Genomic DNA, 27,509 nt, shown 5'->3' with positions numbered 1-27,509 from the left:
TTTTTTCTCTCTTCCTTTTCCATATTACAAGGGTGGGGGGGACACGGCTTGAGAGGTGAAGGATGGGGGGGGGAGGGAGCGTTGGAGGGGAGGGAGGAAGCTAGGCTCGGATTGGCTCTGCCCGAATCACGTGGACCCGAGTCACATGGCCAAGGGAGGAAAAAGGGGGTCCTTTTTGGTGTAAATCTGGAGTCTAATTCCGTAATATATCACGGTACCTCGTAAAACCGACACTAAAACGTCCCGGCCTACAAATCACCCGGCCAGATTATGAGTTCATTGTATTATGCGAATGCTTTATTTTCTAAATATCAGGCCGCAAATTCGGTTTTCCCCTCCGGAGTGTTTCCTGAGCAAACTTCTTGCGCATTCGCTTCCAATGCCCAGCGCAACGGGTATGGCTCGAGTTCCACGGCCTCTTTCGCTGCTTCCATGCCTGGTCTGTACCCCAACGGGGGAGGCATGCACCCCCAAGCCCCCGGCATGTATTCCAGCAGCTACGGGCTGGAAGCCGCCTCTTTCAACATGCACTGTTCCCCTTTCGAGCAAAACCTCTCCATGATGTGTCCGGGAGACGCGTCCAAGTCCAACTGCAACAAAAGCGACCAGAGAGACGCGGACTTGCGGCACGAAAACAACTTGCGGATATATCCTTGGATGAGAAGCACAGGTGAGAGTCCTCTGAGGTGGGTGGGTGGGGAGGGGGCGAGGAAACCTGGGGGGGGAGATGCTATAAATGATTTTGGTGGGAGGGGAAGTTGTGTTTGGGGATGTGCGGACGGGGGGGGGGAGGGAAGAGGATGGTGCTGAGCTCTCCTTTTATGACGTTTGCCTCCAAAGGAATGAATCTCTCTCTTCTCCTCTCTCGTTCTCTCTGAGACCCCCCTCAAGGAAGCAACCCTTTCATACATACATACATACATACATACATACACAAACAAACAAACAAACAAACAAGCAGCTTAAATATTTATTAGCTCGGCTGCTCCTGCTGCGGGCTTCCTCTACGCAAAGGAAGGTAGTGTGTTGGGATTACAGAGCCGTACGATAATAATTAAAAAGTGTGGGGAGAGGAAAGGAAACCCACCCTTCAAGTCTCTCCCCCCCCCTCCCCGCGCCGTATATGCATATGTTTATTTATTCCTCAGAGGTTCCAAAGAAAGGAAACTTGGGAATAAGTTTCCATGGAATACGGCTCAGGGCGTTGTGGTGGGTGTCGTTTGGTTTTGCTGGTGGTGGGGGCTGTATACAACTTTAGCCCTTACTTTCAGTAGACCCATTGGAATGAACGGGCCTGTCTGTGTCCGTCACGTCCATTCATTTCAGGGGGTCTCTCCTGAATAGGACGGACGTTGGACACGACCCCAGGAAGAAGAAGAGGAAGAAAGACGCAAGGAGGGAGGCAGGAATCGAGTAGGGGCCGGGCAAGACAGAGGAGTGTGCCGTTGTTGTCGTCGTTCCGCGATATTAAGAGTTTCGCTTAATTTGCTCCAGCACCGCTTCTAAGTCGACATTCCTTCGGAACTGGAGTTGCCAGCAAACATGTCACCCGTCTCTTCCCCTCGCTCTTCATCAGAACCTGCGGGGGCCCCCGGGGAATTAAATGACTTCTTCTGGAAGAGGAAATCGGAAGGGAATGGAGTGATCAAAGGAGAAAGCGGAGGGGCGGGGGCGTACAGTATATGTGCCCTACTCAAATTTGCTTGTGGCACTTAGGAGCAGAAGCGTGGAAAAAAAGCTGCAGTCCTATATACCCAACTGACTTGGTAGTAAGTCTTACTGAACTCACGGAGACTTACTTCTGGGTAGAGGTGTACTGGGCTGCACTGCAAGTGGCTGGTTTACATTTGTGACTCTGGTGGGGCGCCAAAGGTTTCTGTAGCAGGAGCGCAAATACCTCGGGCTTGTTACATCTAGCTTCCCCCCCTCCCACCAACCCCAATTGTGTGTGAATCATTGACAAGAACCAACCCTGTAATCAATCTGTCTGTCTTTCTCTCTGTCTGCTCTTGGCATTATTCTTAAAGCCAACGTGGGACATTTGTTTCCCCTCTAAATTTGCCAAGGCACCTTACGAAACAGAGAGGGGAGGGAGTGAACCCACCGCAAAATGGTGTTTGATGCACAAACCTGCTTACTCATATTAGATGCCCATAAGCCTATTGAATGATGCCAATCCCCATCTTATTACGAGAGCGACAGAGGGGCCAGATAAACACCCCATGTTTTCTTGGTTGCTAAGGATTAGGTGATGCCTACCTCCACAACCAGCTGTAATTGACACCAAATCCTGCAACGGGACCAGTAGAAATGAACATTTTAATAGGACCACAATCAGCTTTGCTGGATGAAGGTCTTCGAGTTGCACAGAACGCTTCTTCAGGCTTGATGTTCCAGGGGAAATTAATCAGAAATGGAGAAATGCAGTGTTAAGTCTCACTTAAGCCTGTAACTCTTGGGTCTTAAGTTACCCAAGAAAAACAGGATTGGGGTAGACGGGGGTAAAACATCGGAAGATGAGGGTGTTGAGCTACCCACCCCATCTGATGTGAAAGGGATTGCAGGTGTAGGAAAGACTTCTGCTGGCCTTCTAGCAACTGAGCAAATTGTAATGTTTTCATTTTGTTACCAGCGTTGGTATTAACAGGGTGCCCGTGCCCACTGGCGTTCTTGCTAGCCAGTTCCGTGTTTGCTCTTTCTCCAAGCGCTTATAGGTAGCTGGGAAACGTGGGGAGAGACTTCTGGAAAACCTTCGCAACACTTCCCCGTCCTCTGGACACGCTGAGAGCAAAGGTGTTGTGGTAGGACTAATAGTATAGGCAAAAAGGGCAATGTGAGGGAGGACGCAGGGCAATGAAGAGTATTTTGCCAGTGGCCAGTTGCTAAATCCTTTATTATTATTTAATTGCACGGCAACACACAGAGATAGGTAGAAGATGAACAGGTAGAAATATATCTGCTGCAAAATGTAGGGCAGTTAGGTTAGGAGCCCTGGGTAGTGGAAATTACTGAAGGAACTCTACCAACCCTTCCTCTCGCCCACCCCGTCCACATCCCCTGCGATTTGCCAGGCAAGTCCCCTGATAGTGTGATAAAGGAGTTATCTTTAAAGACACATCGTCTGCGACGCAGCTTTTTAGTACTCTTAGGAGGGCGAGAGCAAACATTCCAGGCCGGGACTATATGCAGATTGCAGCAAAGCAGACGTGGAGGGAGGGGGGGAAGAGTGGGAAGGAAAGAGGCACATCAAAGCAAAGTTCCTAGCCTAATAGGTTGGTTTCTGCTCCCTTATTACCTGATCCATAAACTGTGGTTTACAGATGATATATCAAAGCGCAATTTTTGTGTGTGCGCGCGCGGGTCTGGAGTGGAATGGTGGGAGACACGGTTTAGAATAACCCTCTCCTTTCTCCCCACTTCATTTGAAACACAGTGGTGACGGGTTGGGGGGGTGGGCAGGGAGGAGGGGGCAGAGTGTCGTGTGGGTTGGTTAGGTGCTGAAAAGGACTCCGAAGCTCTGATTGCCGTCTGTAGAAGACGACGCGGTATGGTTGCTAAGGGTGGCTTCCTTGCCAGTTCCCAGAACTTACATCGGCCTTAGATCCAGCTAGAGAAGGTTCTTCCCCCGCCCGCCTCCCTCTCTTCTCCACCCCCACCCCCAGCCTTCCGTCTTTCTTGTCTGCTGTTGGGTTGGATCTGGGCGATTCCGTTGGCGAAAAGAGAATGTGTCTTGGTTGCCCTATTCAAGAGAAGTTTATGGTGCTCCCTTCAACAGATTTTACAACCCACATTCCACAGACATCTTATCCCCCCTCGCCTTTTCAGCCAGGCGGACTTTTCTGCGACTCTTTTCTTGAACAGAAGACTATCGCCGCCGCCCCGCCGCCCCCTCCCCCCCTTTTTTTGTAAAACAGCAAACACTTCTCAAACCTCCAGAAAGTTTCAGATGAATGATGTAGCCTCCTTTGGCTGGACAGAAAAATCTATCTGCTCAAAAGCAGGAGTATCGATTCGGTTACGGGATCGTACCCACAAGCGGACTCTAGGAAATGACAGGAAAATTGATTCCTGGTTTGAATCCAGATTCTTTGGAGGGCCGTGTAAAATAGTTGTGGTCGGTGACATGCAGGCCTCTTCCTTTGAGGAGTTCCCATGTCCACATACTTTGTCCAGCTTCCGAATTCCCTAATGGAGGGGAGGCCAATTTTTCTAGACACTCGGAGAGAAATAAAACACAAGCTGAATTAGGAAGGAAGTAACATTACCCGCGCTTTAGCATTGCTGGCTTCCAGAAGCTTACCAGATGTGGAGATGTTTCCAAGGAATTTAAACCCATTCCAATATTTGCTGCGTGATTAAGAATTGTAGCCTTTTATCTCACACTTTTAGAGAAGGGAAATAATGCACCTTTTGATAAGAATACTTTCCCCACACGCATAAATCTCAAGTACGGGGGGTGGGTTTGAGGTGTGTGTGAGATATATCTGGACATTTTAAAACATCGGGTTTTGCTTGGGCAAAATGTGAAGCAATAACAAACGTCCTAAATCCATTATGCTTGAAGTCCTAGGCATCACCCGAGGAGAGGTCCCATTACACTCAATGAGACTTTCTTCCGAGTAAACAGGGGACAAGCTCAGTCTTCGCAGCTGATATATCTTGAGAATGTAGAACTGCAAATCTAAAAGGCTACAATAAAGCCTTTGGGAGGAGGCATTCTGGTAGTATCCATAGTACATAACGTTACTCTTCCTTTTATTTCGAGCGGAATCGCCTGCTAGTCCGCAAAGGCGAAAAATAACTTATTCTTGAGGCGCCATCCCGTGCGCAATCCTATGCATGTCTACTCAGAGTTAAACCTCATTGAGTTCAGGGCGACTTACTCCCAGGTAAGCCTGTATAGGAGATCGCAGCCTACAGAAACAAGGTTGCAAGCCTAACCTTGTCCTGTTGAATTTAAAGGGGCTTGCTTCAAGGTGACTGGAGATAGGAACAAATTTAACGCGGACAATCTTTTGTGGATTATGATACAGTACATTCCTTCCTGAGTTAAACTCTAAATCCAACCTTTATTTTAAAACAAACAAACAAACAAACGCTTCTTGTTATAACAAGGCAGACTTAATTTAATTCGAGTTGACTTGACCAGTACAAGTGGGCAGTGAATCCGGTAGGGATAATACAAATTAAGAAGAGAGAATCACAAAAGAAGCAGCGAGCGAAAGGGAACTGACGAGATTCTCATTTATTGTTTCACAGGGACTGACCGGAAGAGGGGACGCCAGACCTACACCAGGTATCAGACGCTGGAGCTGGAGAAGGAATTCCACTACAACCGTTACTTGACCAGAAGGCGACGCATCGAGATAGCCCACGCTTTATGTCTTACAGAAAGACAGATCAAAATCTGGTTCCAGAACCGGCGCATGAAGTGGAAAAAGGAAAACAAACCCGCAGGCCCCGGATCAAACGTCCCAGAAAAACCAGATCCTGAAGAAGATGAAGAAGAGTGAAGGGGGAAGAAGGCGGGGGAGAGGGGAGAGAGTGAGAGTGAAAGAGAGAAAGAAAAAGAGAGAGAGTGAGTGAGAGAGAGAGAGATGTTGGTGAGAAGAAGCTTCAGCAAAAACTAAACTGTACTGTCCAGAAAAAAATAAAAGGAAGAAACGGAATTTAAAAAAAGTGAACCAATAAAGACTGTACATTAAACAAGAAACGAAAACATCTAAGCAAAACTGAAAACGAAAACAAAAAATTATGAATAGTTTATTCTGTTTCTCGACACTTGGAAAACTACCTATATTAACATTTCTCTGCTTTGTTTTTTGTACAACAAAAATGAATAATAAATCTACCTATTAAATGTCTCTTTAGAAGCAAATATAGATAATGTTTTGTTCCCCTGTGTGGGTATTCATATAGTCCCAAGTATTTGTAAATCTTCCTGTTTAAAGAAAAGGGAGGGTCTTTTTCCCCCTTCCCTAATGTAACTTTTTTTTTTTTAAAGAAAATGGTATATGAAGTGAAAATGTGGACGTGGTTAGCACTTTTTCTTAGAAAAACGTATGAAGGGAACACAACGCTTAACATTAAGACGACTGTTGTACATAATTCTAAGAGATTTCCCCCTTTCTATTCTCCCCTCTCCTCTTCGTAGATTTGTGCCTCTACGTCTGGTTACTGGTGCTGTATTTTTATTTTTCCTTATATTTTCATTTTGCTTGTTTATTTTTTATTTTTATTTTTTGGTTGGTGTATATTTTTACATGTTGGACAATGGACCACTTCCTTATTGCCGTTACTAGAGGATCTGAAAATTAATATTGTGCTGAGTAAAACTGATGTATATGATAGGTAGCAAATAATTTAATAGTTGGCCAAGCCTTTTTATTCGTATTCTGTGATTACTATGCGTAGAGAGAGGGAAAAGAATCATTAAAAAAGAAAATAACCTTACTGAATAGACTGAAGTCGTGTCCATTAATGGGGTTTTCTTCATTGGGGGGGGGGGGCTGGGTGGATGAGGTCAGTTGCTCCCTGTGAGCAGAATCCATGGGAGGGGGGCGGTGGTTCTTGTAGAAGTCCTTTGTCATGCGCAGCCCCTTCCTTGCGCAGGAGACCTTCCTACTGGATTGTGGCCTGAGTGAGCGGATCTTAAAACGTAAAAGAAAGGGGGGGGGAGATCTTTCTACATGAAAACTATCTTCATGCCGTCTTTTTTATTTCCTTCAAGGTGCGCGATATGTGTGTATATATATTCAGATATGTGTGTGCGTGCATACACGCACATATGCGCACACATATCTTAATTCTACCGTAATAACGTACAACTCTGTGTTGGCCATACAACGTTAACCACTGTTCTAGGAGAAAGAACCGTGACTAAGAATGTAAGACGAGTTGCGTCTATTTGATGATTACATCGGTGGACCATCCTTCCCGCTTTGATCTTTCCAGACTCCAAATAAGCAGGAAAAGAAGAAATAACAGCATCAACAACAACATAAGACTCCCTCGATTTGAAAAAGCGAAGCCACCGTCTCAGTAGCATTGGGTGTGCTTCCTTGTTTTGCGTTTTTATCGCCTTATTCGTCCTTTTTTATTATGGGAAAACGTCGCTTCCATCATTAGAGTCAAGTAACGCTCAACATCAAAACAAATATAAAATTAAATGGAAGCAGTTAAACGCAGGAAAATAAACAAGGCAAAAACCATATTAACCAATTTCGGGCCCTTTCAACACGTCCTTCTGTTTTACACGTTACACTTTCACAGAATCTAGCAGTTGGGATTTTTCAGTGCTCAGGGATGTGTTGTACATGGGTGTATTCACCCTTTTAAAAAAAAAAAAAATACCCCGCCTTTCAACCTAGGACACTCAAGACGGCTAACAATACAGCCAACAATGAGAAATATATATAATAATATATAGATAGGTTAATAATATATAAAGAGACACCTGCCCGTTGCGACAAAGAATTTAAAATAAAATGGACAAAAAATACATTTTTTTTAATTGTTTTCTTTCCTTCGTTCGTTCTTCCTTTCCCCACACAATAAAATTGAACTGCAAACAATTTACAAACGCGCGCACACGTTTGTGTGTTTTAGTTTTATTTTGATAAAAAAAATCCTTCCACAAGAGTGTATTTTCCCCTCAGAAATAAAAATATTTTTCAAATAAACAGGAAAGTTTCTGCTATGCTAACCGTATTTTTTCAGAAAGATATTTCAGGGAAAATACTTCCCAATGTCGCTCCAAACGGCGTTCTGAGAGTTTGAAGAAGCAGAAATATAATTATATCATCTCTCTCTGCCTATATCTAGCTACCCATCCATAGAACAAAGGCACACAGAGAGATAAACATACACACAAATAAATAAATAAATGATATATGTATTTATAGAGGTATATGCGTGCAATATTTACTATATGGACAAACACAATACACGCGTAGATAGAATTAGCATAGGTTTACGCCATGGCTGGGTGGTTTATATAGGGATATATGCACAATCACATGAACGTATGTGTTTGTGAGTGTGTGTGTGTGTGTGTGTGTGTGTGTTTGGGTGTCTCCTTTAAAACAGGTCATATTTGCAGCACCCCCCGTCCTTAAAATAAAAAAGGTCGGTATCCCCACAAATGCGGAAATGTATATTTGCTTCTCTAGCAATGCAGATTACTGCAAAAGACACCTTTTGCGGCGGCAGAAGCGTGTTCTAGAACAGCCGAACCGCCCACCTCGCCAGATTTTGCTGCATTGGACCAGTACTATTGTTTTCGTGGCATGTACCACTGCGGTAGTGGACGTTTCCGAGCGTACTAGTGCGCCTGTGCACATACGCCTGCCTGTTTTTTCCTCGCTTCCTTTCCTATAGATGCGCGTAAGCATGCATACTTCCGCACACACCTATACAGAAACGCCCTACACACATATATACGTATATGCATATACATATATATATATATATATATGCATGCATACCCACATAGATACAAGCTGGTATATATGTAAGTGTCCATACATCTCTCTCGGATACTACCTGGGACCTTCAATTATTTTAAACTTCGATTGGGGGTGTGGAGGGGAAGAGAGTCAACATTTTAATTTCTTGGGCAATTCCCGCAAGGGAAATCGAACAGCGTTAAGAGGAAAGCAACAATATAAACAACAACCAGATTGAACTATAGAGCGACATATTTCGACCTCCCCCACTCCACACAAAAAAAACAAACATTAAAAATAAACCGGAGGTGGACCATCCCCTTCGTAATTAAAGACTACAGGTAAATAACACAATTGCAGAAACCTGAAGCTCAAGGATGTTGCCCGAGGTCTGAAATGCACTTGCAATTCTTTAGTCTTACAAAAGTAGGTTCCTTTAACCTTTCGTATATAAAGGGTTGTGCAAGACCCCCTGCCGGGAATGTGGAGGGGGGGCGCAGAATCTTTGCATATTCTTCTCTTTGGGGTTTTTTTTTTAAAAAAGAAAAGATGGCGGCTGAGAAAAAGACTGCTGTTAAAGCAGTCATGAAGAAATGCAATAAATTCCTTGTTGTTTTATGAAAATTTACAACTTTGTGATAGAACTTTATGAGTGGCTGGGTTCTGCGATTGGCCAGAGCTGGTCATGTGGACTGCTAACCGTGAACATGAACTTTTTATGATTTCCCATGTGGTTATTCTACCATTCTTTTGGCCGCTGTACCTTGGGTCGGATCACTGTCCTCTGTAGGACTCTCGCCTCTTTTTACATTTTTTTTTTTTTACTTTCATGTATAAGCTCGATAGGGCTAAAAATAGAGGAGAAGGGGAAGCGCACGCACACACATTACACACGCACGCGCGCACACACATCTAGAAGGAGTTCAGATTGCTAATATTATCGATCCTCCCTCTTCCTTTCCTAATCCTCTGTGTTAAATTTCCGTAGTGATTTTTTAAATATATTTTTTGTGGTGTTGCTGTTCTATGCCTAGTGATGGAGAGGGAGAGGGAGAATCAGTACCGGATGGAGGCTTGTGCCATTTTTCAAAGAGGGAAGTTACTTCATTTTCTGTGCAAAAAGACTCGGCAAAGGAAAAGCTCTCCGAAGTCGCAATGGACGGCTATCAGGTTGGGACAATATTTGTCAGCTTACACATTAAAAGCAAACGCAATCCTGTCCCCCTCCCTCCTCCTCTCCACCTCTTCTTCTTCCTCCTCCTCCCTTAATCCACAGAACGACGGGCGCCAAAAGGTAAGTGAATGTATTTATATTTTATTCGAGTTTATCTTATTATTATTTTTTTATTCCTTCCTTTTAAAAAAGAGAAAGGTTGCACATACGGTTTTGCCTTTCCCTTTCTATCTTAAATAAGGCTATGGGGACGCAGGGAAAGAACGAATTCACAGTAGGGAAATAGATATTAATAAATGTACATTTCTGTAAGGTATAGAAGGAAGGAAGGAAGGAAGGAAGGAAGGAAGGAAGGAAGGAAGGAAGGAAGGAAGGAAGGAGAGGGGGAGGGAGTGCAGTTGCTGCTAAATAAGATTTGAAATATTTATGTCACCTGGACTGGAGGTCTAAGGAGAATAGCTGAAGGTAGCTGCATAGTCAAGACTTAAAAATAGAAAAATAACAACCCACCCACCCTTAATTATTTCCCTACTCCTTTAAATCTATTCCTCTCCCCACGAAGAACGATCTAACCAGACTTGCTTGTCATCGAGTACATCCACTCAATTTAGGAAGTTTTTGCACAGAGGCCAGTTCGACGAGATGCTTCCCTCCAGGGTGTATGGTGGAGTCGACATAGGCGATTTCTCTTCGAAGGAGCTCTTTCTGTACAATGGAAGCGGGCGGGTGGGTGGGAGAGCGGGGAGGGGGCAGAGGAAAGACAAATATAATAATTTTAAAAATTAATAACGGAAAATAGTAATATTAATACGCAGTGCCTTTATTTTATAATAAAGAGGGGTTAGATTCGAAAACCCATAAAATAAAAGATTACGAGGAGAGGAGACTGCGATACACTGTTATATGGTCTTTCTAAAAAAAATTAATAATCGGTATATGTGAGTATTAAAAATAATAGTTTACATGTGTTTAATATATATTGTGTGTGTGTTCCTTCGGCGTTTTAAACACTGGTTTTTCCTGTGTTTAGGTAATTGAGAATGTGTTGTATAAAAGGAGAGAATCGTATACACTACAAATTGCTACACCTGTTTTGGAAATTGGGGTGGGGGCAGAGAGACAGGATATTTTGAAATATTTCATACCCTTTTTACTGTGGTTACCAGTACTGTGTTCATGTTTGTGCTTAAAAGAAAGAAAGAAAGAAGAAACCTGGTTATTATTATTTGAAATACGAGTGCTGCATGCACAACCGGTCGGTCTCCTGGTAAATTTCGTATTGTGCAGTTAGGTAACGCTTGTGAATTATTATTTTTTAAAAAACTGTGCACATTTTCTAGCATGTTAACCTTTTTTGTTTGTTTGTTTCTGAGTATAATTTCGTTGAAAGCATATCATAGCTAAGGTGAAAATCATAGAGAAAGTTGAAAAGTTGTGGATAAAATTCGTTCTGCATTTTTCATACGTAACTATGCCCAGTCGTCATTTTGCATGCTCTTGCTCCTTTCCCGCGCCCCTCCTTTCTACACACTTTAAATATTTGAGGCTCGAATTTTTTAATTTTATTTTTACCCAGTAGGTCTTATTAGTCTTATTAGATGAGCTGCCCTTTGTAACTCAACCTCTGCTTCCTACCTTTAGAGCTCTTGCTCATCTCTCTCAAGGGGGGGGGGTTGTTAAGGGGAGCTTCCCGGTGGATTGTGCCCATTTATATAAAGCCACTAATTAATGAATTCCTATCGGTTAAACACTACCAAGTTGTTTATCTCCCTCCCTCCCCTTCCTTTAACCCCCCCCCCAAAAAAAAAATATCAAAGCAGCTATTTCTCTTTATTTTGTCTTAGGAGTTGGCTTTGCAGCGTCTCAGCTTGCTCATTCTATGCTGTTTGCTGCCATCTACCGTCCAACAGAGGAACGATTCGGTTTTTGTTTCCATGTTTTACAATGATTAATTTCCCATGAAAACTAGTTTAAGTAGACCAAGATTTTCATTTTCTACAGTTAATATGTTTTTGTCATGTAATGGATTGGACATGCCTTACACATTCTGGAAACGGAGCTGGAGATAATTCCCATCCATCTCTCCGGGTATATAGCTCGCTCATCATAGTAGACTAGGCTTCTTGTAGTGTTTTAAGTCGTGTGAAATACTTTCACAGCTTTCGGATTTTAGCATTAACATTGCGAGATGGGGGCGGGTTGTGTGTCTCTGTGTGCAGAAAACCCACTGAACCTTCTTTAACACGAGGAGCTAGTTCTTGAGTTTTGGTAAGTTGATAAAATCGGATACTTTTCTCGGCGTCTTAAAATAAGTGATCATTCCTATCAAAGTTGCTTCTGATTATTTCTCTGCTTGAAGTTATTTATGTTTGTCTTTACTTCTGCTCGCATGATCAAATATCGAGTGGTGAACTGAAGCTGGTGTATATATATATATATATATATATACACCAGCTTCAGTTCACCACTGAACTGAATACATATATATATATGTATTTTTGCAAACTGAAAATGAAGGGTTTTCGCATGCTACAGTGCGTTTAGAAAGAACAATTATCCTCTTCACACTTAACACTATCAGAAACTGGGGGGTCGTATTCTAGAACTACCTTTGCTTCTACTAACACAGAACGCAATCCTCCCAGAGGATCTGCTACGGAAACGTCGTTGGCATAAATTGGGCTTCTGCGCCAGAGAACTTTCTGGAAGATTGTGCCCATATTCCTTTAATCCTGACGCCCCACCCCACCCCAAATACAGCCAGCTGACCTCCACATTCCTATCTGGCTTTGTTGTTTAAAAATCTGTTTAAACGTTATTTCTCATTATTCCTTACTACCCTTACTTTTGGAAGGCAAGCAAATCAAGCAATATGGCGGCCGTTTTGTGTGCGGTTGGTTGTGGGTTTGTTTGTTGTTGTTTTTTTAAATAACACATTAAAAACTTTACCCCAAAGACTCATTTCCCATTTTTGTTAATTATTAGCTAAACTCTTTTGATAAAACAATGACGGGTGCCCCCTCCCTCTTTTCAGTCCTATGTGATCCCATTAACAAAATTATTATACACTGCAGGGGAAGTTAGGTAAATTAAACGTAAATGACTGGAAATTAAGTTTCAAATGGCTGCGTGCTTGGAAAGAGCGAGAGGCGGGAGAGTATATATATATATATAGATATATATGCCTTCAGAGTTCATTGTCTTATACATGGCAACAATGCAGGAAAACATCACTTAGATGGAATTGCAGTAAGGCTATATATGTGACAAAAGGAAGGCTCTCTCTCCTGTGAATAGTTTTATGATCCTGAATAAAAGCAGGAGGCTATTCAGTCCTGTGTGTATCTGTGCTAGTGTTTAAAGGCCAGTCTTCCGTTTATGGTACCAATTTAGGTCTCCTGCCCAAAAGTCCTGCTGGCTTCGCACTTCTCTATGCTGCTGAGTTACAACCTCCACGTTAAATAGAACAGCCAAATACTCCTCCTTTTCTTTTCTGGTTAAGAAGACTTTCTCGCTTTGCCTAGGTTGCATATTTCTGGGCTGCTTTAACTTCGCTTAAACTTCTGCCTCCCAACAAGGCATTCCGAGGCCTGGTGTCTGCCCAGAGAAATATTTGGGTGTTGTTTTAATCCCCTCATTTATCTGTCTCCCCCCACACACACTTCCCCCCCCTTCTGCTTTGTAAAGTTGGCTGGTACTATGCAGAAGAGGCAGGAATGAGCGGAGAGGAAATGGTGGGGTGGGAAGCAGGAACCTGGAGGACCCCCCCCCCCCAGCTACAGAGCACCAGCTACACACGTTGTAAATAAGCCCCTTTAATCTTTATTTATTCTCTGCCATTTGAGTTATGCCACACTTTGGTCAAGATGGATTTTCCAAGCTAAGAGAAAGCATGTTAGGTCTCTACAGCAACAACAGGCTACAGAGGAGAGTTTATTTGGGTTATAGAAGGCTGGCGGATGGTTTTCCCAGCGTAACATTGAAAACTGGAGGCCCAGTGTAGAAATCTTCCTACATACCCACGATTAAAACTCTAATAGTGCCATAGCCCAAACAACAACAACAACAACAATAATAGCAACAGTAAACAACAGCACATTCTCTTTGTAAGGGTTGCTGCTTACAGGCAGAATGGTTCACACGCAAGAACAAAGATTTATTACCCAACTATTTTTAATTTTTTTTTAGAAATACCCAAGCTAAAGTTAAATAAAACATTATCCCATTACCCATTGTGACCCCAAATACTTTCAAGAATCCAGACACTTCACTACAGAAGACCGAAGTTGTTGACTTGTAAACAATATTCTCGGTCATAAAATCCCCAAACTTCCTTTTGATTCCACACGCTTAAGACCTGTTATACTATAAGTTCCAAGCTTCCCCTTTAAAAGTCATTTTTAGAGAGTGATTCATTCTTTACAAATGAATCATTAAAAGCTCTTAAATTAATGTTCATCAGTTAAATTGAAGAGCAGTCCTTCCTTGCAAGGGAGGAGGGAAGCATTTGAACGATGAGTAAATCATTATTAGGAGACGAGTTTCAATTAATGACCTTTTATATAAAAAAGAGAAAATAAAGTTTTTGCAAAATGAACATTAGAGATGATCCGAATTGCACGGATATGTAAGAGGAAAGTCTATTGAGTCACAAAGAGGCGTAAAAAATAGATTTGCATCATATTATAAATGGGATTCCGTGTACTCGTCTCCAAACCCAGCGGATCATAACACTTTCCAAAGTAATATTATGAAAAGTTAAATACAAGTAGCATATTTACTCACTTATTTAACCATCAAGTAGCCAAACTTCACATCTTAATCCATACATTCTTATTAACATGTGATATATGCATGTTTCTAAACAAGAGTTTTAAAGGTCGTGCTCTTTTTTTTCAAATAAGAGGGGAGGGGGGCGGTTGCTGAGGTCCACTTTTCCTGCTCCGTTCCCCTCTGCTTTTCCACGCCAATAAAGCGGTTCTATTTACGGTTCGGATGCTCTCTGTACACAAATAGAGGGAAGAGAACCTACAGGGGGAAATCTGTTTGTAAGAGAGAGCTTTAAAAACAAAAAACAAAACAAAAACCCCACCACCCATTTCCTTTGCCTGTTATTTCCTTACATTCTCAGGGAGTGTTAAAACCGCACGGGCTTCCTTGTCATTAAAGCCTAGGCTCCCAACAAATTAAATCGTAATCCGGTACCATTTCACTAATGCTAAACCCTCGACCGAGCAAATTCACACTGGCCATTCTGAAGGGATCACGTTGCCATGTAAATCTGATCTGAGAGCAATTGAGTATATGTGTGGCGGATAATTCCTGCGAGCAGATTACAGCGTCTGTAATAGAGGAGTGATAGATAGGTGGATTGGATTACAACTTTCATTTGACCAAATTGTAGCGCTGACCTCTACATTCGGATAATCAGAAGTTGGGATAAACTGGAGAGGTTTGTTTTATTTGCGTTTGCATGGATGTGCAAGGTGGGGGGGGGCACGTCTGGTTGTTGTGTGTGGTGTGTGGTTTTTTTTGGGGGGGGGGTGCCTGGCAGTTACCAGAAGCTGGACAGCTCGGAGACGGAGTTATGAGATGACAGTAATTGGCAGAGACTATGAGAGAAACTGGCAAATTACAGTTCCCTTATGAAACACGAAGTTGAAGTATTTAAAAATATTTCTTGAAATACACAGTTGTTCACATTCAAAATAATACAAAACAAAGTGGTGGTCTTGGGAGTTAGGATTAAATTATATGCCATTACTGTACCCATCTGAAGGTAGGACGAACTAGTGGTTCGCCATGCAGAAAGGTTAGCGTGGGAAGAAGCCATGGAGAGAAATGCTCAAACTTCAGCCATTTGGGCAACTCTTCCAGCCCACTCGTCCATTCATTCATTAGCTTAAAAACACAATATCAGAAGGGCACCGAATTCTGAGCGAGTTTCATTTATCCCTGAGTTAAACCTGTGCCGAATTGAAAAGAAAAAAACAAAACTCCAACGCACAAAGTAGACACAGACAATATTTTCTGCCGGCTCACCTCTATCGACAACACGGGCACCATCTAGCAGATGACCATTCCCAGCTGCCTTAAATATTTTTCTCCCCGATGCCTGGTGATCAATAAGGATTGTTGTTGGCCGTCAGACCAACCGCTGCCCTTAACTCTAAACTGTCCAAAGACCCGGCCTTAACCACAAAAACGCAAGAGGGCACCGTTCTTGAGAGATATGCGGGAATATCGTTCTAGCTCAGCTCCATTCCCACCCATTCATCTTCCGGACTTTATATAAAGGTACCGCAGGAACTTAAAAGTAGAGGGTTTGATTAGGACCCTCGTGACAAAATACGAGTGTGAGTGTGTAAACACACAGACACTCTCTCTCTCTCTCTCTCTCTCTCTCTCTCTCTCACACACACACACACACACACACACACACACACACACATGCCCTTCATTTCATTAGGATCCTTTATGGAGGGAGACACGAAACATTTTTTCTCCATCCGTCCCCAGGAGGTGGCTTAAAGTTCTTATTTTTTAAGACGCTCCATAATGAACAGCCCTATAACCCTCTCCAAAAGTATACCCAGATCGGTCGAACTTTTTCATCTAGCGTTCCTCTTCTTCCTATATATGCTTCTATATGAATTTATAGCTCCCCTCCCCCTCCCCGCCATATTCCTGTAAAAACCCAAAGGGTGGGGGGGTGGGGGATAATAACCTCTTCCCCCAACCAAAACACGCTGGAAATTACCAAACTTTTCCAGATGAAACGAATTCCTTTTTTTATTTCCTTTTCCCTCGTGTCCACGACAGCAGCAATGATAGAATCAGTTCTTATTTGTTTTATTCTTCTTGTCTTTCCACCCTCTTCCTCCTCCTCCTCCTGCATTTATTTATTTATTTTCTTCTTTAAAAGAAAAAGAAAACAACAGCCAAAGGAAAGTCCAATTTTTTAAATCGATTCATCTCTTCCTCCCCCCCCCCAAATCATTAGTATGTGGTTAAGAGGGAGGGTGTCTATCTGTGTTATGTGGGGGTGGAGGGGGCGCGCGTATCTGTTGTTCAAAAGTGATGGTGTTGGTGGCAGAGATGCTTTCGCTGGTTTGTTCTAGGGGGGTCCCCTGTGCAAAGCTAACCCCTCTAGGGTGCGATTTCGCAGTCTTCGACTTCTGCTATTGGTCAGCGCGTGATCAGATGGTTCTCTTTCCTTATGTCCCTGGTTGGCACGCGGCCATCCCCCTTCAGCTAAAACCCAATCTCCCATATACTGCTAATAGCTAAACCGCTTGGACTATAAAACGCAACAAATCATAAAGACCAAGGGAAAGAACAGACGCTGTTCCTCTGCTTTATTATTATTATTATTATTATTATTATTATTATTATTTCCAATGAGTTCTTATTTTGTCAACTCTACTTTTCCGGTGAGCTTAGCCGGGGGTCAAGAACCGTTTCTGGGACAGCTCCCCTTATATTCCACGGGGTATGCGGACCCTTTAAGGCACTACCCTGCCACTTATGGAACTGGGGGTGGGGGGGTCCCGGATAAAGGTTACCCGGGCGCGCCTTACTACCAGCAAGCCAACGGAGCTTACAACCGGAGCCCAGCCTGCGATTACGGGACATCTGGTTTTTACAGAGAGAAAGAGACAGCCTGTTCTCTTTCGAGTTTAGAGGACCCTGTTCCGTTCGGCCAGGAGCAAGTCCGGAAGTCAGATTGCTCCCAGAACAAACACGCTTTCGGGGAGAGCGAAGACCAGAAGTGCTCCACGCCGGTGTACCCCTGGATGCAGAGGATGAACTCCTGCAACAGTAAGTTCCACTTTTCTCTCTGTTCTCTGTAAGGATGGCCAGACAGACAGACGGATAGATAGGGAGGGAGGGTTCCCTTTCACCTCATCTCTTTCTGAACAGGAAACGCTGCCCTTCTCTTCTCAGCTTCCAGACAGCGGGAAGCAGAAACTTTCCTCAAACTTTTATCCTACTTAGATCATAACTTCCATAACGAAGGTTTGAGTGTATGTGCGTGTGCGCGCCTGTGTATACATATATATTCTTTGCACGAGGTTCCCTCCAGTGAGTTCGTTTCTTTAGCCAACTTTCTGTTATCTGGGGAGGTACGGAGATTATTGATTGACCGGCTCTGTCTTGTGGAAGGCAATGTTAGCTGTCACTCAGGAGGAGTGATTTAGAGACGTGTCTGGTGTACTTACACACACACACACACACACACAAGCACACACGCACGATGCAATCCATATCACACTGAAGTCCCCCCCCCAATTGAATTTAATGGACTTGGTTTTAGCCCCCTTCTCATATCTCCCCCCCCCCACCGCTCTCACACACACCTTGGCCAATTCATATCCCAGAGAGTGTATTTCTATAACCCAGCCAGTTGAATAATGTCGGAAGGGCTTAAATATTTGAAAGGAGAGAGCTACATTTTTAATGAAACTCGCACATAATGAAATGCCTGTCTGGAGAGGAGTTGCAGATAGTTTCTCTTTCACTCACTCATTCCCATACTCTCTCTCTCTTCCCCACCCCTTCTTCTGTGATCGACCATGGCCCTCCAGGTGCTAGATTTTCCATGAAAACACATTCTTGAAAATGAGGTGGAAACAGCAGCCTTCCCTCCTCCCTTCTCTGTGTTTACACGTATTATACGTTGTCGATCTCAAAAATTCCGGAGTGGGCTGATGTTGGGCGTGGGGGAGGGGGAAGGAATCAATAAACTTACCTTATTGCTGAAACTCTGGAATCTATTCCAGTTACCGATAAAATACGCGGGGTGGGGGTGGGGGTGGGGAGGGAAAACAGAAGAGAAGGGGAGAGAGGAGGGGGGACCCAGTACCTTGCAAGTTTTACATAACAGAAAGGAGCTGCCCCAGAAGGAAACTGAAGTAAGGATAGAAAGGGAATTCATAACCTCCCATGAATTCTGTCCGGAAATAAGTGCGAAAAGGGGAGGCAAACGCCTTAGCAACTCTCTCAGGACAAAATCCTGCAAGCCTTTCCACTGCGACCCTAAAAACACATTAGCTGGGAAGCTAAGTCTCATTGATTTCTATGCGCCATTACTTCCCAGTGGCACCTCGATCCTGAGCTCATTTACTTTCCAGAAAGTCTTACTGCTTCTCTTCGGTGGGGTTTTCCTTCCAAGCTTTTAAGTTGGCTTTGGGGGACCACAAGCCCTGAGAGTAACGCCTTCCGCTCCCAAACAGCATTATTCCAAAAGTAAAATATCGCGGAGCCCACGGGGGTTTACTCCCAAGGCAGTATGCATAGGACCGCAGCCTTAGCCCTCCATGAACTCCGCTCAGTGGGGGCACTAGAGTCCACAAGGCAGGGAAACGCAAGGGTGGGTGGGTGGGTGGGGGAAGGGTGGGTGGACCTTTTCTACTGGAGGAGCTAAGCTCCATAGAACAGGGACGGCAAGCTTTCGAGTTACACAGATCTCTTCTTCGAGGTGTTTATTATCATTATTTTCTTTTGAAAGGATTGCATATGTTGATTGGCCAGGCTGCAAGTTTTGAAGCTCAGCCTTTTGGGAGCAGGGTTGGGCCTCTCCAGAGATCATGCTTATGCATGGGGGCAATGTCCCCACAAAACTACAACCCAAATGGAGTGCAGGGTTATTTTGGAAGACCTTTCGAAAGCATCAAGTGAAGGCAACCCAAACTTTCTGTTTTCTTGTATGCATCTTCATTCCTTTAATTTCCTATCCTTCTGGAAGTTTATGTGTACAAGAGGGCCTTTCGATCGGAGAGATTGGAGGACTGGGATGCGGTGGGGGGGGCACAAGGAGAGGGGAAGTGAAGAGAACACCTTCTCTCTCACACACACAACACACACACACAAACTGGTTAGCCTAGTAGCCATTGTCATGCATATTTGAAGCTCCGAATAAATGTCCAACGTCCTTTTCAACCAACCCTTGTTTTCCTCCCGTCATAGGTTCCTCTTTCGGGCCGAGTGGCAGGCGAGGGAGACAGACCTACACCCGTTACCAGACCCTGGAGCTGGAGAAAGAATTCCACTTTAACCGTTACCTGACCAGGCGCCGCCGGATCGAAATCGCCCACGCGCTCTGCCTGACGGAACGCCAGATCAAGATCTGGTTCCAGAACCGAAGGATGAAGTGGAAAAAGGAAAACAAGCTACTCAACTCCACTCAGCTGAGTGCCGAGGAAGAAGAGGAAAAAACAACGGAATGAGAGAGAGGTTGCAGAGGAAGGAGGGAGAGAGAAGGAAGACAGCGAAAATGCCAACGGTTGTGAGGGGCTCCCAAAAGGGCAAAAATAAAAGGCACAGCGGAGACACACTTTTTTTTTTGTAAAATACCCGAGACTGTATGGAGGTGTTGGCCCATCTTCCTCATGCACCCTCTCTCGCATCCAGTACAGTAATCTGTCGTGTCATAATCAAGCTTCTAGTCCAGTTTATTTCCCTATTCTTTCTATTGGCCCTTCCTCTTCCCCGCCCCCGCACCACAAACGGATTTTTTTTTTAGGGTGTCCTTCTTAGGATTCTTGCTAACTCTTGTATTTAAATGGAGGTGCTGCAATATATGTGTCAGATTTTGGGGGTTGTTGATTGTCTTCATTTTGTAAAACAAAAGTCTCATGCACGATTTTACTTACGTATATGTTGCTTTTTTAAAAAAAGAAAAGAAGAGTTAAATAGGTTCTTTGACATTTAAGGGTTGCTGTTGCTTTTTTTTTTAAGAAAAGATCTATTGAAAAGGAACAATTGCTACCTAAAAAATATGGTGAAATAAAAAAAATAGGAGGGGTGTTTTTGTTTGTTTTATTTTATTACATTTTTTTGTACAGTGTTGTGTTTGTAGTTTGTGTTAGTTATGGAGATGGAAGTTCTCTAATAAACAGCAAACAAACATGTTGAGAAAAACACTTGGCACGTTCCTATTTTTAGGGTGTGCGTCCTCCTCCCCTCTCCACACTCACATATACACACACACACAAACACACACAGAGATACTTCTTTCCTGAGGAATTGGTCTACCTACAGAAGCTGTGGGCTTGTTAGGGGGGAAAGGGAACAATAAAAAACCCTGCTGTTTGATAGAAGTTCTCTCCCCTAACCTGAACAGCCATGCAATTTTTTAAGCTTTGCAGAAGTTAGCGCTGAAAGATAGATTCGGCTCCTCACACCTCCCACTTCCAATACTCCTCAGCCTAATCTTAAATGAAAGACCTTTTCACCAAGAATATCTTGGAGTTGACATTTAACTTTAATATGGATATATTTTATTGTTAACAGCACAAAAGAGTTATGAAGAGGGGGGGGGAGAGCTCACCGCATATATAATAAATCAAGGGAGCAGGCATAACTGTGCCCCCTCCCCAATCATACATCTGCTAGAAGATATCTAACATTTGTACACCCGCCTTCAAATATTTGGCCCACTTCCTTTCAGCTCGTTCTCCCGCCACCGCCTGCTCAAACACCCCACAACTACCAGCTACATATAACTCAAAAATTATATTAAAAAGGTGGAACCACAAGCAGTTCGCACTTTTTTGTGTGCACGAAGCTGAAAGGGATATACCAGCAGGAAACTTAACGAATGATTGGAATACCGCTAATCTCTTTCAAGCAACATTAGAGAGAGAGAGAGAGAGAGAGAGAGAGAGAGAGAGAGAGAGAACCGTACACCTCTCTCTGCCCCCCCCCCAAATGCCTCCTTCCAACATTTCTTTATATTCTTTTATTGCATGGCGACATGCTTGCCATGGTTAGACAAAGAACAGTTTCCAGAGAGCTCCAGGATTACTTAGGGAAGCTTTGAAACGCAGCTTTTCGCTAATTGTCATTGTCTCTCTCGTTCTGTGAAAGCAAGCGATCTGCAACTCTTTCTGACTTGCTGTTATTCTGCAACCAAGTTCCCTTATTTTGTTTAAACTCCTCCCCCCCCCCAAAAAAATAAGGGATCGTGGATTATTATCTTACAACTTTGGCCACCCCAAATTCACAGGTACCTCAACACCTCAAACCTCCCCCCCTCCAAATCATGGCAGACATTTAAAAAAATCAATCCCAGCAGAAGCCTCGCAGCTGCAGGACACTTATCCTTATTGCTACTCTTTTCATTGGCCGTAATTATTATAATTATATGTCACTTTGAATAGGGCTCATAATTTCCAATGGGTTCCAGGCTGACTTCTCGAAATTCCTGAGCGTTCTTCGAGAAAAAAAACAAAGAGTGGGGGGAAAACATTTCGGAAACGCTGGAGAAAGCAAAGGCTTTTATAAATCTGGCCCATTTATTTATTTATTTACTTTTGCAGGGTTCACTTCAAATCTAACGTTGGTTTCCAATTTTTAGGCTGTAATCCAACACCCACTTACCTGAGAGTAAGCCCTACTGAATACAATAGGACTTCTTTCTGTGTAGGTATGCATAGGATTGCCCTTTTAAGTGGGGACAGCATTCTATTGTAACTGTTCATGTTCTGGGCGATATATGTCACTCAGGATATCACCAGTGATCCCTAATTTTTAAAGGGGATAGTCTTTCCTTTCTAATATCTAGGCAGCAAAGGTACTGAGATGTAATAATAATAGCAACAACAATAGCAACAGCAGTACTCCTAATTATGTGAACCAAGTGCAGTGCAAATAAGTGAAAAGCGCTCAGTTATTAGCACAGGTAGGTGCTGGCTTTGAGAGGCACGTATCCTTCAGGTAGGATTAGACTGCAGTGCTATGCACACTTACCTGGAGGCAAGCTCCACTGAACCCAGAGGGGCTTACTTCTGAGTAAACATGCATATAACGGGAAGAAAGCAGGGAGGGAAAGGCGGAACGGAAAAAGAGGAGCAGGCGTTTGAGTTTAAATTAGGATGGACTCTCTGGTGCGGACCTTTTCTGACACCAACACAATAAAGGCATTAGGGTTATAATTTATTATCACAGCATCAATTACCACCAGTAGTCATAATAATAGCAATGTTTTAATACACAAAAGCGCACCAGCGTGGAAGGAGGCAAACGGGGCTGTATTAGGGGGAAATGTTACCTTCAGAAATAACAAGATTTAAAAAGAGAAATAAAGATTCCGAAAGGACACTTTTGGGGAGTGCAGCCATGGAAGTATTTTATTTCTGTAAAAGGTGGGCACGGAATCAGAGCGCGTTACTCTTTCTTTTCTTTATTTTTTTTTAAAAAACCTGGGTGAGCTTATCCTCCTTGCCGGCTAACTCTTCCTTTGCCCAGTAGGTGGCGCAGTCCGCCAACAAGGAGCCACCTCTGCTTTCTGATTCCTCCCCCCTTCTTTCCTCCCCCTTTTGGAAGCCGCGCATTGACATGGGCCTAACGATTCTCGGATCGTCATTATTTGTAACCATAGAGCATGAATTGCCTCTTGAGGTCATCAGTGAGAATTTACGACTGGTCAACAAAAGCACGTGATTCCCAAACGCACCCCCCACCCCACCCCCATATTTGGCCGCATACATAGCAAAAACGAAGTACAGTGCATCGCTATAATTCATTAATACATCATAAATCCTCAAGCACAGGGGTTATAACGACCACGAGCCCCACAAATCAAGCCCTCCAAAATACAACCCAAATGAGTTCTTACTTTGTAAACTCGTTCTCAGGACGCTATCCTAATGCCCCAGACTATCAGCTGTTAAATTATGGGACCGGCAGTTCCATGAACGGATCTTATAGAGATCCAGGCAACATGCACGCCGGCTCTTATGGTGGATACAACTACAATGGGATGGATCTGAGCATCAGCCGTTCAACCTCCTCCTCCAGCCACTTTGCAACGGTTGCGGAGAGCTCCCGCGCCATCCCTGCCCAAGCCGCGCCGGAGAGCAGGTTCAGACAGGCGTCGAGCTGCTCCTTGTCCTCTCCCGAGTCCCTCCCTTGCACCAGCACCAGCAACAACAACAACCACAACGGCGGCGGCGGAGGAGGCGGCGGCGGCAGCGGCAGCAGCAACGGCGAGAGCCATGGAGGCAAAGCAGCCGCGTCTTCGCCCGCCGACCAGGCAGCCTCGGTCGGCACGGCCAACGCCACCAGTTTCACAGAGATAGACGAAACCAGCGCGTCCTCGGGAACCGAAGAGAGCGGCTCCCAAGTCAACAGCAACGGCGTCAGAGCTCAGGCAGAGCCCATCGCCACGTCCACGCCAGCCACAGAAGGACAGAGCCCACAGATATTCCCCTGGATGCGAAAACTTCATATTAGCCATGGTACATGCTCCTTTTTAAAATTTGCATCTTCTATCTATATCTACTTCTCTCTCTCTCTCTCTCTCTCTCTCTCTCTCTTTATATATATAGGAATATATATGAAATATGTTATTGGCAGGGCAGACAGGGCATGGGGGATGGGAGGTGGAAATGGAGCACAATCGCCTGGGAAGACGGCCTCGGTGTGTCTTTTTATGGCTTCCCTTTCTGCTTCCCATCAGAAAGTGCCTCTAGTTATTATTTTTTAATTAATTTAATTAAAAAGGGAAGAAAGTCTGATTTAGGAGAGGTTTTCTGAAAATGTTTCCCTCTTGAAAAATAAAATAAAATAACGCAGACGTAGCATGGTATCTGGGTGACAGGACCTAGTGCTAGAAGTAACCACATTATAATATTCAGAGACGTGAGAATAAGAGTAGTCGTGGCAGCAGCAGTCATAATGGGCTTTTAAAATACCAGGAGTTGAAGAGGTAGGAGGAAAGGAACGGGTAGACTGGTTTGTGGGGAAGAAGAAAAACAATGCTGTTTGTGGGCACAGATGGGTCTGTCAAACATCTCCTCTTGCCGCCGCCACCACCCCACATTATAGTGTCTGTTGTGACAATGTGGGATAATGGCAAACTCTTTCCCCCTCCCCCACGGTAAAAACGGATGGACGTTGCCAAGGAGGATCTGAGCGGCAGAGTTCGAAGGGTGAGGGAATATCGACTCGCTTAACACGCCGATGCTAAATGCATTTTGGGTGGAGAAAGGAAGCCCCAAGGATTTCAGTGTGGAAGTTGCTTCCCGCGAAGTGTAGCTAGCTAGTGTCAAGGGGGTGGGCAAGTCAGTTCCAGGGCGAAGGGGAGGCACGGGAACGTACGACCAAACTGGTAGTCCCTCGCCTCCCTTCCTCTCTGCTCGCCTGTGTATGTTTCCCCATTTTGATTATATTGGTATACAGTATAAGCAGAAAGAGACAGGGAGATACTATTAAGGCTTAGAGCGTCAGCGTCAGGCTGCCATCCTGTCCACCCCTTCCCTAGAAGTAGGTATTACTGAAGCCAGTGGGGTTTACTCCGGAGTAAACCTGCAGACGCTGGAGTTGTGGAAATGTCTAAACTTGTTATAGGGTCAAGGAAAAGGATGCCCCGCGGGAGGGGTTGGGGTGGGGACATCGTGATACTGGCACATATATTTTTTAAAAAAATATGGGTGGAATTCAGGTTCGGAGCTATAGAATCAAAATGAAGTCACGGAGAAGGGAATAAAGGAAAGGTGCTAAGGTGGTTGGGGCGTGATTTTTGCAAGTAAGCCGGGGTGAGCTTTTCCAACTAAGCAGGAAACTTGTCGAATAATCTCTCTGGCATAGTTGTAATAAAGACAAAGCCGAACAGAACCCAAAATGTTGTCCATGTATTATTACCCAGATATGACTGGACCGGATGGTAAACGAGCGCGGACGGCGTACACTCGCTACCAGACCCTGGAACTGGAGAAGGAGTTTCACTTTAATCGCTACCTCACCCGCAGAAGGCGAATAGAAATAGCCCACGCTTTGTGTCTCTCCGAAAGACAGATAAAAATCTGGTTCCAAAACAGGCGAATGAAGTGGAAGAAAGATAACAAACTCAAAAGTATGAGTTTAGCGTCTGGTGGCAGCGCATTCCAGCCTTAAATTATATCAAGGGGGGAATAGTAAGAAATAGAAGTGTGGGGCGGGGGGGGGGAGAAGTAAAGAAAGAAAGAAAGTGAGAAAGTTTAAAACTAAAACTAAAAAAAAAAGCAACAGCCAGTCTTTTTTTTTTTTTAAGTTTGGAGTACTGTAAAGTGAAGCACTTTCCATTCAGCATGCTGTTGGTTGATTTATTATAATTATTGTTATTAAACAACTTCGGTGGTACTATTATTCCAGGACTGTGTCCTTTGCTACGATTTCCCCCCTCTAAATTAAAGTAAATAAAATAAAGTTATTTCCAGAGGCTTCTTTAATGCTTTAGGTGTTCTAAATGTTTGTGTCTGTGCTATAAATGACGCTTTCTGGAAAAAGCTAGCATGTTGTTTTTTGTTTTTTGTTTTTTAACGTGCTCTTTAAATGTTATAACTTATTTATAAACCACTGCGGAGAAGGAAAGATAGCTCCTTTAAAAAGTTTAAGCTTTGGGGGGAGAGCTTTCCTTCTTCTCCAGTCGGGCTATCCTGTACTTCAATGTCAGAGGAAAAAAATTAAAAACATCAACCACAACAAACTTTTTTTAAAAAAAGAAAAAAAATACAATATATCTATATATATAAGCTCATGTATCTTTCTGTCTTTGGAATTGTCAAGTCTGTGATTTGGTTCATATTTCCTGGCCTTGTTTTGATCCTAGGCCAGTTCTGAAACTTCTTCTTTTTTTTTTTTAAATAAATGTGAGTGAAGTTCACTTAAAAAGGGTATACGATTGGACCAACCATAGTATGTTGAAAATGTTTGTAAATACTAGAAATACTTCTGCAGTGACTAATAGGAAGTTTTAGTGGGCAGGGTGAATTCAGTGTTCTGTGTGTCTGAAATGGCATTTGTCATGTTAGCTGCCTGTTCCCATCTTCGCCAAGAAGCTTTTCGTATCCGTTTGTAGCCTTAACTTGAAGTCAAATAAACGTTTCTCCTGACCAGAAAAAAACACACCCACCATGTTTTGTGTTTCTTTATACCACGGCGATGGGAAACCTCGGCCCTAAAGTTACTCCTAAGCGAAATACAAACTTAAAAAAAAAACCAACCACCTCCACCACAGAAAGTGTCTTCACAACCCGTATGGCCCATCTGCCAGGTTCTTCACCAGGACACTTCCCCAACCTTACGAGGGAAGGGTACAAAATCGCCTCGTTTCAGTCGGTGCTGTTGCTGAACAGGAAACACACAACCCAAAGGAAAAAAAGAAAGAAAGAAAGAAAACAAGCCAGTTGTTATGTTCTCAAACTTTGCTTCCTGCCTTATACGCTCCGACCCTGACCACGTTTACTTGGCAATAAGACCCCCCATTTATTCCAGTGGCCTTTACTTCCAAGTAACCGTGCTGAGAACAGCAGCCATCAAGTCCATAAACCAAACATTTGGGAGAGGAAGTGAAGTGGTCATAACATGAAACAAATGCCCTCTGAGCTGCAGAGCTAATATGCTATTAGCTGTTTTATATTCTTATTAATATTACTACTATATTCCTTCACATACAAGTACAAACACTCTCTCGCAGGGAGTCTTAAACTCAACACAGAAATGCACAGTTGCCTTAACTTTAGAATTGTTTTCATTACGCATAATTTACACAACATCTTTGCGCCGACCTTTCCTTATTACTAGCCTGGGATTCGTCCTTCCCTTAAACCAAAGCGCTACCAGTAAATTCTGTTTGTTGAAAACAGAATTATTGAAAACAGAATTATAATTTACAGCGCTCTCTCTCTCGCTGACTCTCTTGTACGAATTAAAATCGGTCTTGTGAACTTACCCCAAACTCTTTGGTTACTTCTTAAGTGGTTTTGAGAGGACTGGGATGTGAGTTGTCATTTCCAAAACAACCCATTTTCTCGCCTTCCCTTGAATACACAGAGTCTCTCTCTCACACACACATATATTTTACCCATAGCAAAGTAAGTAAGTATACCAAAAGTGGCTGTGAC

The 27,509-nt window shown here is 43.6% G+C and overlaps 4 protein-coding genes and 1 long non-coding RNA gene across 6 annotated transcripts in view; 4 read left to right on the top strand and 1 right to left on the bottom strand.

Moving 5' to 3' along the window:
• The first annotated feature begins 148 nt into the window (after nt 1-148).
• HOXB7 (homeobox B7) lies at nt 149-6,462 on the top strand. Its single transcript, XM_081838281.1, has 2 exons — nt 149-670; nt 5,260-6,462. The coding sequence occupies exons 1-2, from the start codon at nt 271-273 to the stop codon at nt 5,511-5,513; spliced, it is 654 nt and encodes a 217-aa protein (XP_081694407.1). The 5' UTR covers nt 149-270; the 3' UTR covers nt 5,514-6,462.
• Nucleotides 5,370-27,509, bottom strand: LOC309328310. Its single transcript, XR_014150762.1, has 4 exons — nt 27,338-27,509; nt 10,136-10,326; nt 6,455-6,650; nt 5,370-5,490 (listed from the first exon to the last, which is right to left on the bottom strand). It is a non-coding gene; the product is annotated as an uncharacterized lncRNA (long non-coding RNA).
• HOXB3 (homeobox B3) overlaps nt 6,644-27,509 on the top strand; it is an 85,169-nt gene continuing 64,303 nt past the window's right edge. For both annotated transcript variants that reach the window (XM_081838079.1, XM_081838082.1), the window contains exon 1: nt 6,644-9,741. The gene's annotated coding sequence lies outside the window, so the exon portion shown is untranslated. The remainder of the gene's footprint in view (nt 9,742-27,509) is intronic.
• On the top strand, nt 15,164-20,549 carry HOXB6 (homeobox B6). Its single transcript, XM_081838261.1, has 2 exons — nt 15,164-17,442; nt 19,591-20,549. Exons 1-2 carry the CDS (start codon nt 17,022-17,024, stop codon nt 19,848-19,850), a joined length of 681 nt encoding a protein of 226 aa, XP_081694387.1. The 5' UTR covers nt 15,164-17,021; the 3' UTR covers nt 19,851-20,549.
• On the top strand, nt 22,978-26,513 carry HOXB5 (homeobox B5). The gene is made up of 2 exons (XM_081838196.1): nt 22,978-23,864; nt 25,274-26,513. The coding sequence occupies exons 1-2, from the start codon at nt 23,231-23,233 to the stop codon at nt 25,519-25,521; spliced, it is 882 nt and encodes a 293-aa protein (XP_081694322.1). The 5' UTR covers nt 22,978-23,230; the 3' UTR covers nt 25,522-26,513.

This window comes from Podarcis erhardii (assembly GCF_964252035.2).
Source record: "Podarcis erhardii genome assembly, chromosome: 13".
Classification (NCBI taxonomy): domain Eukaryota; kingdom Metazoa; phylum Chordata; class Lepidosauria; order Squamata; family Lacertidae; genus Podarcis; species Podarcis erhardii.
Note: the sequence above shows the minus strand (reverse complement) of the source record. Positions and strands in the feature narration are given on the sequence as shown.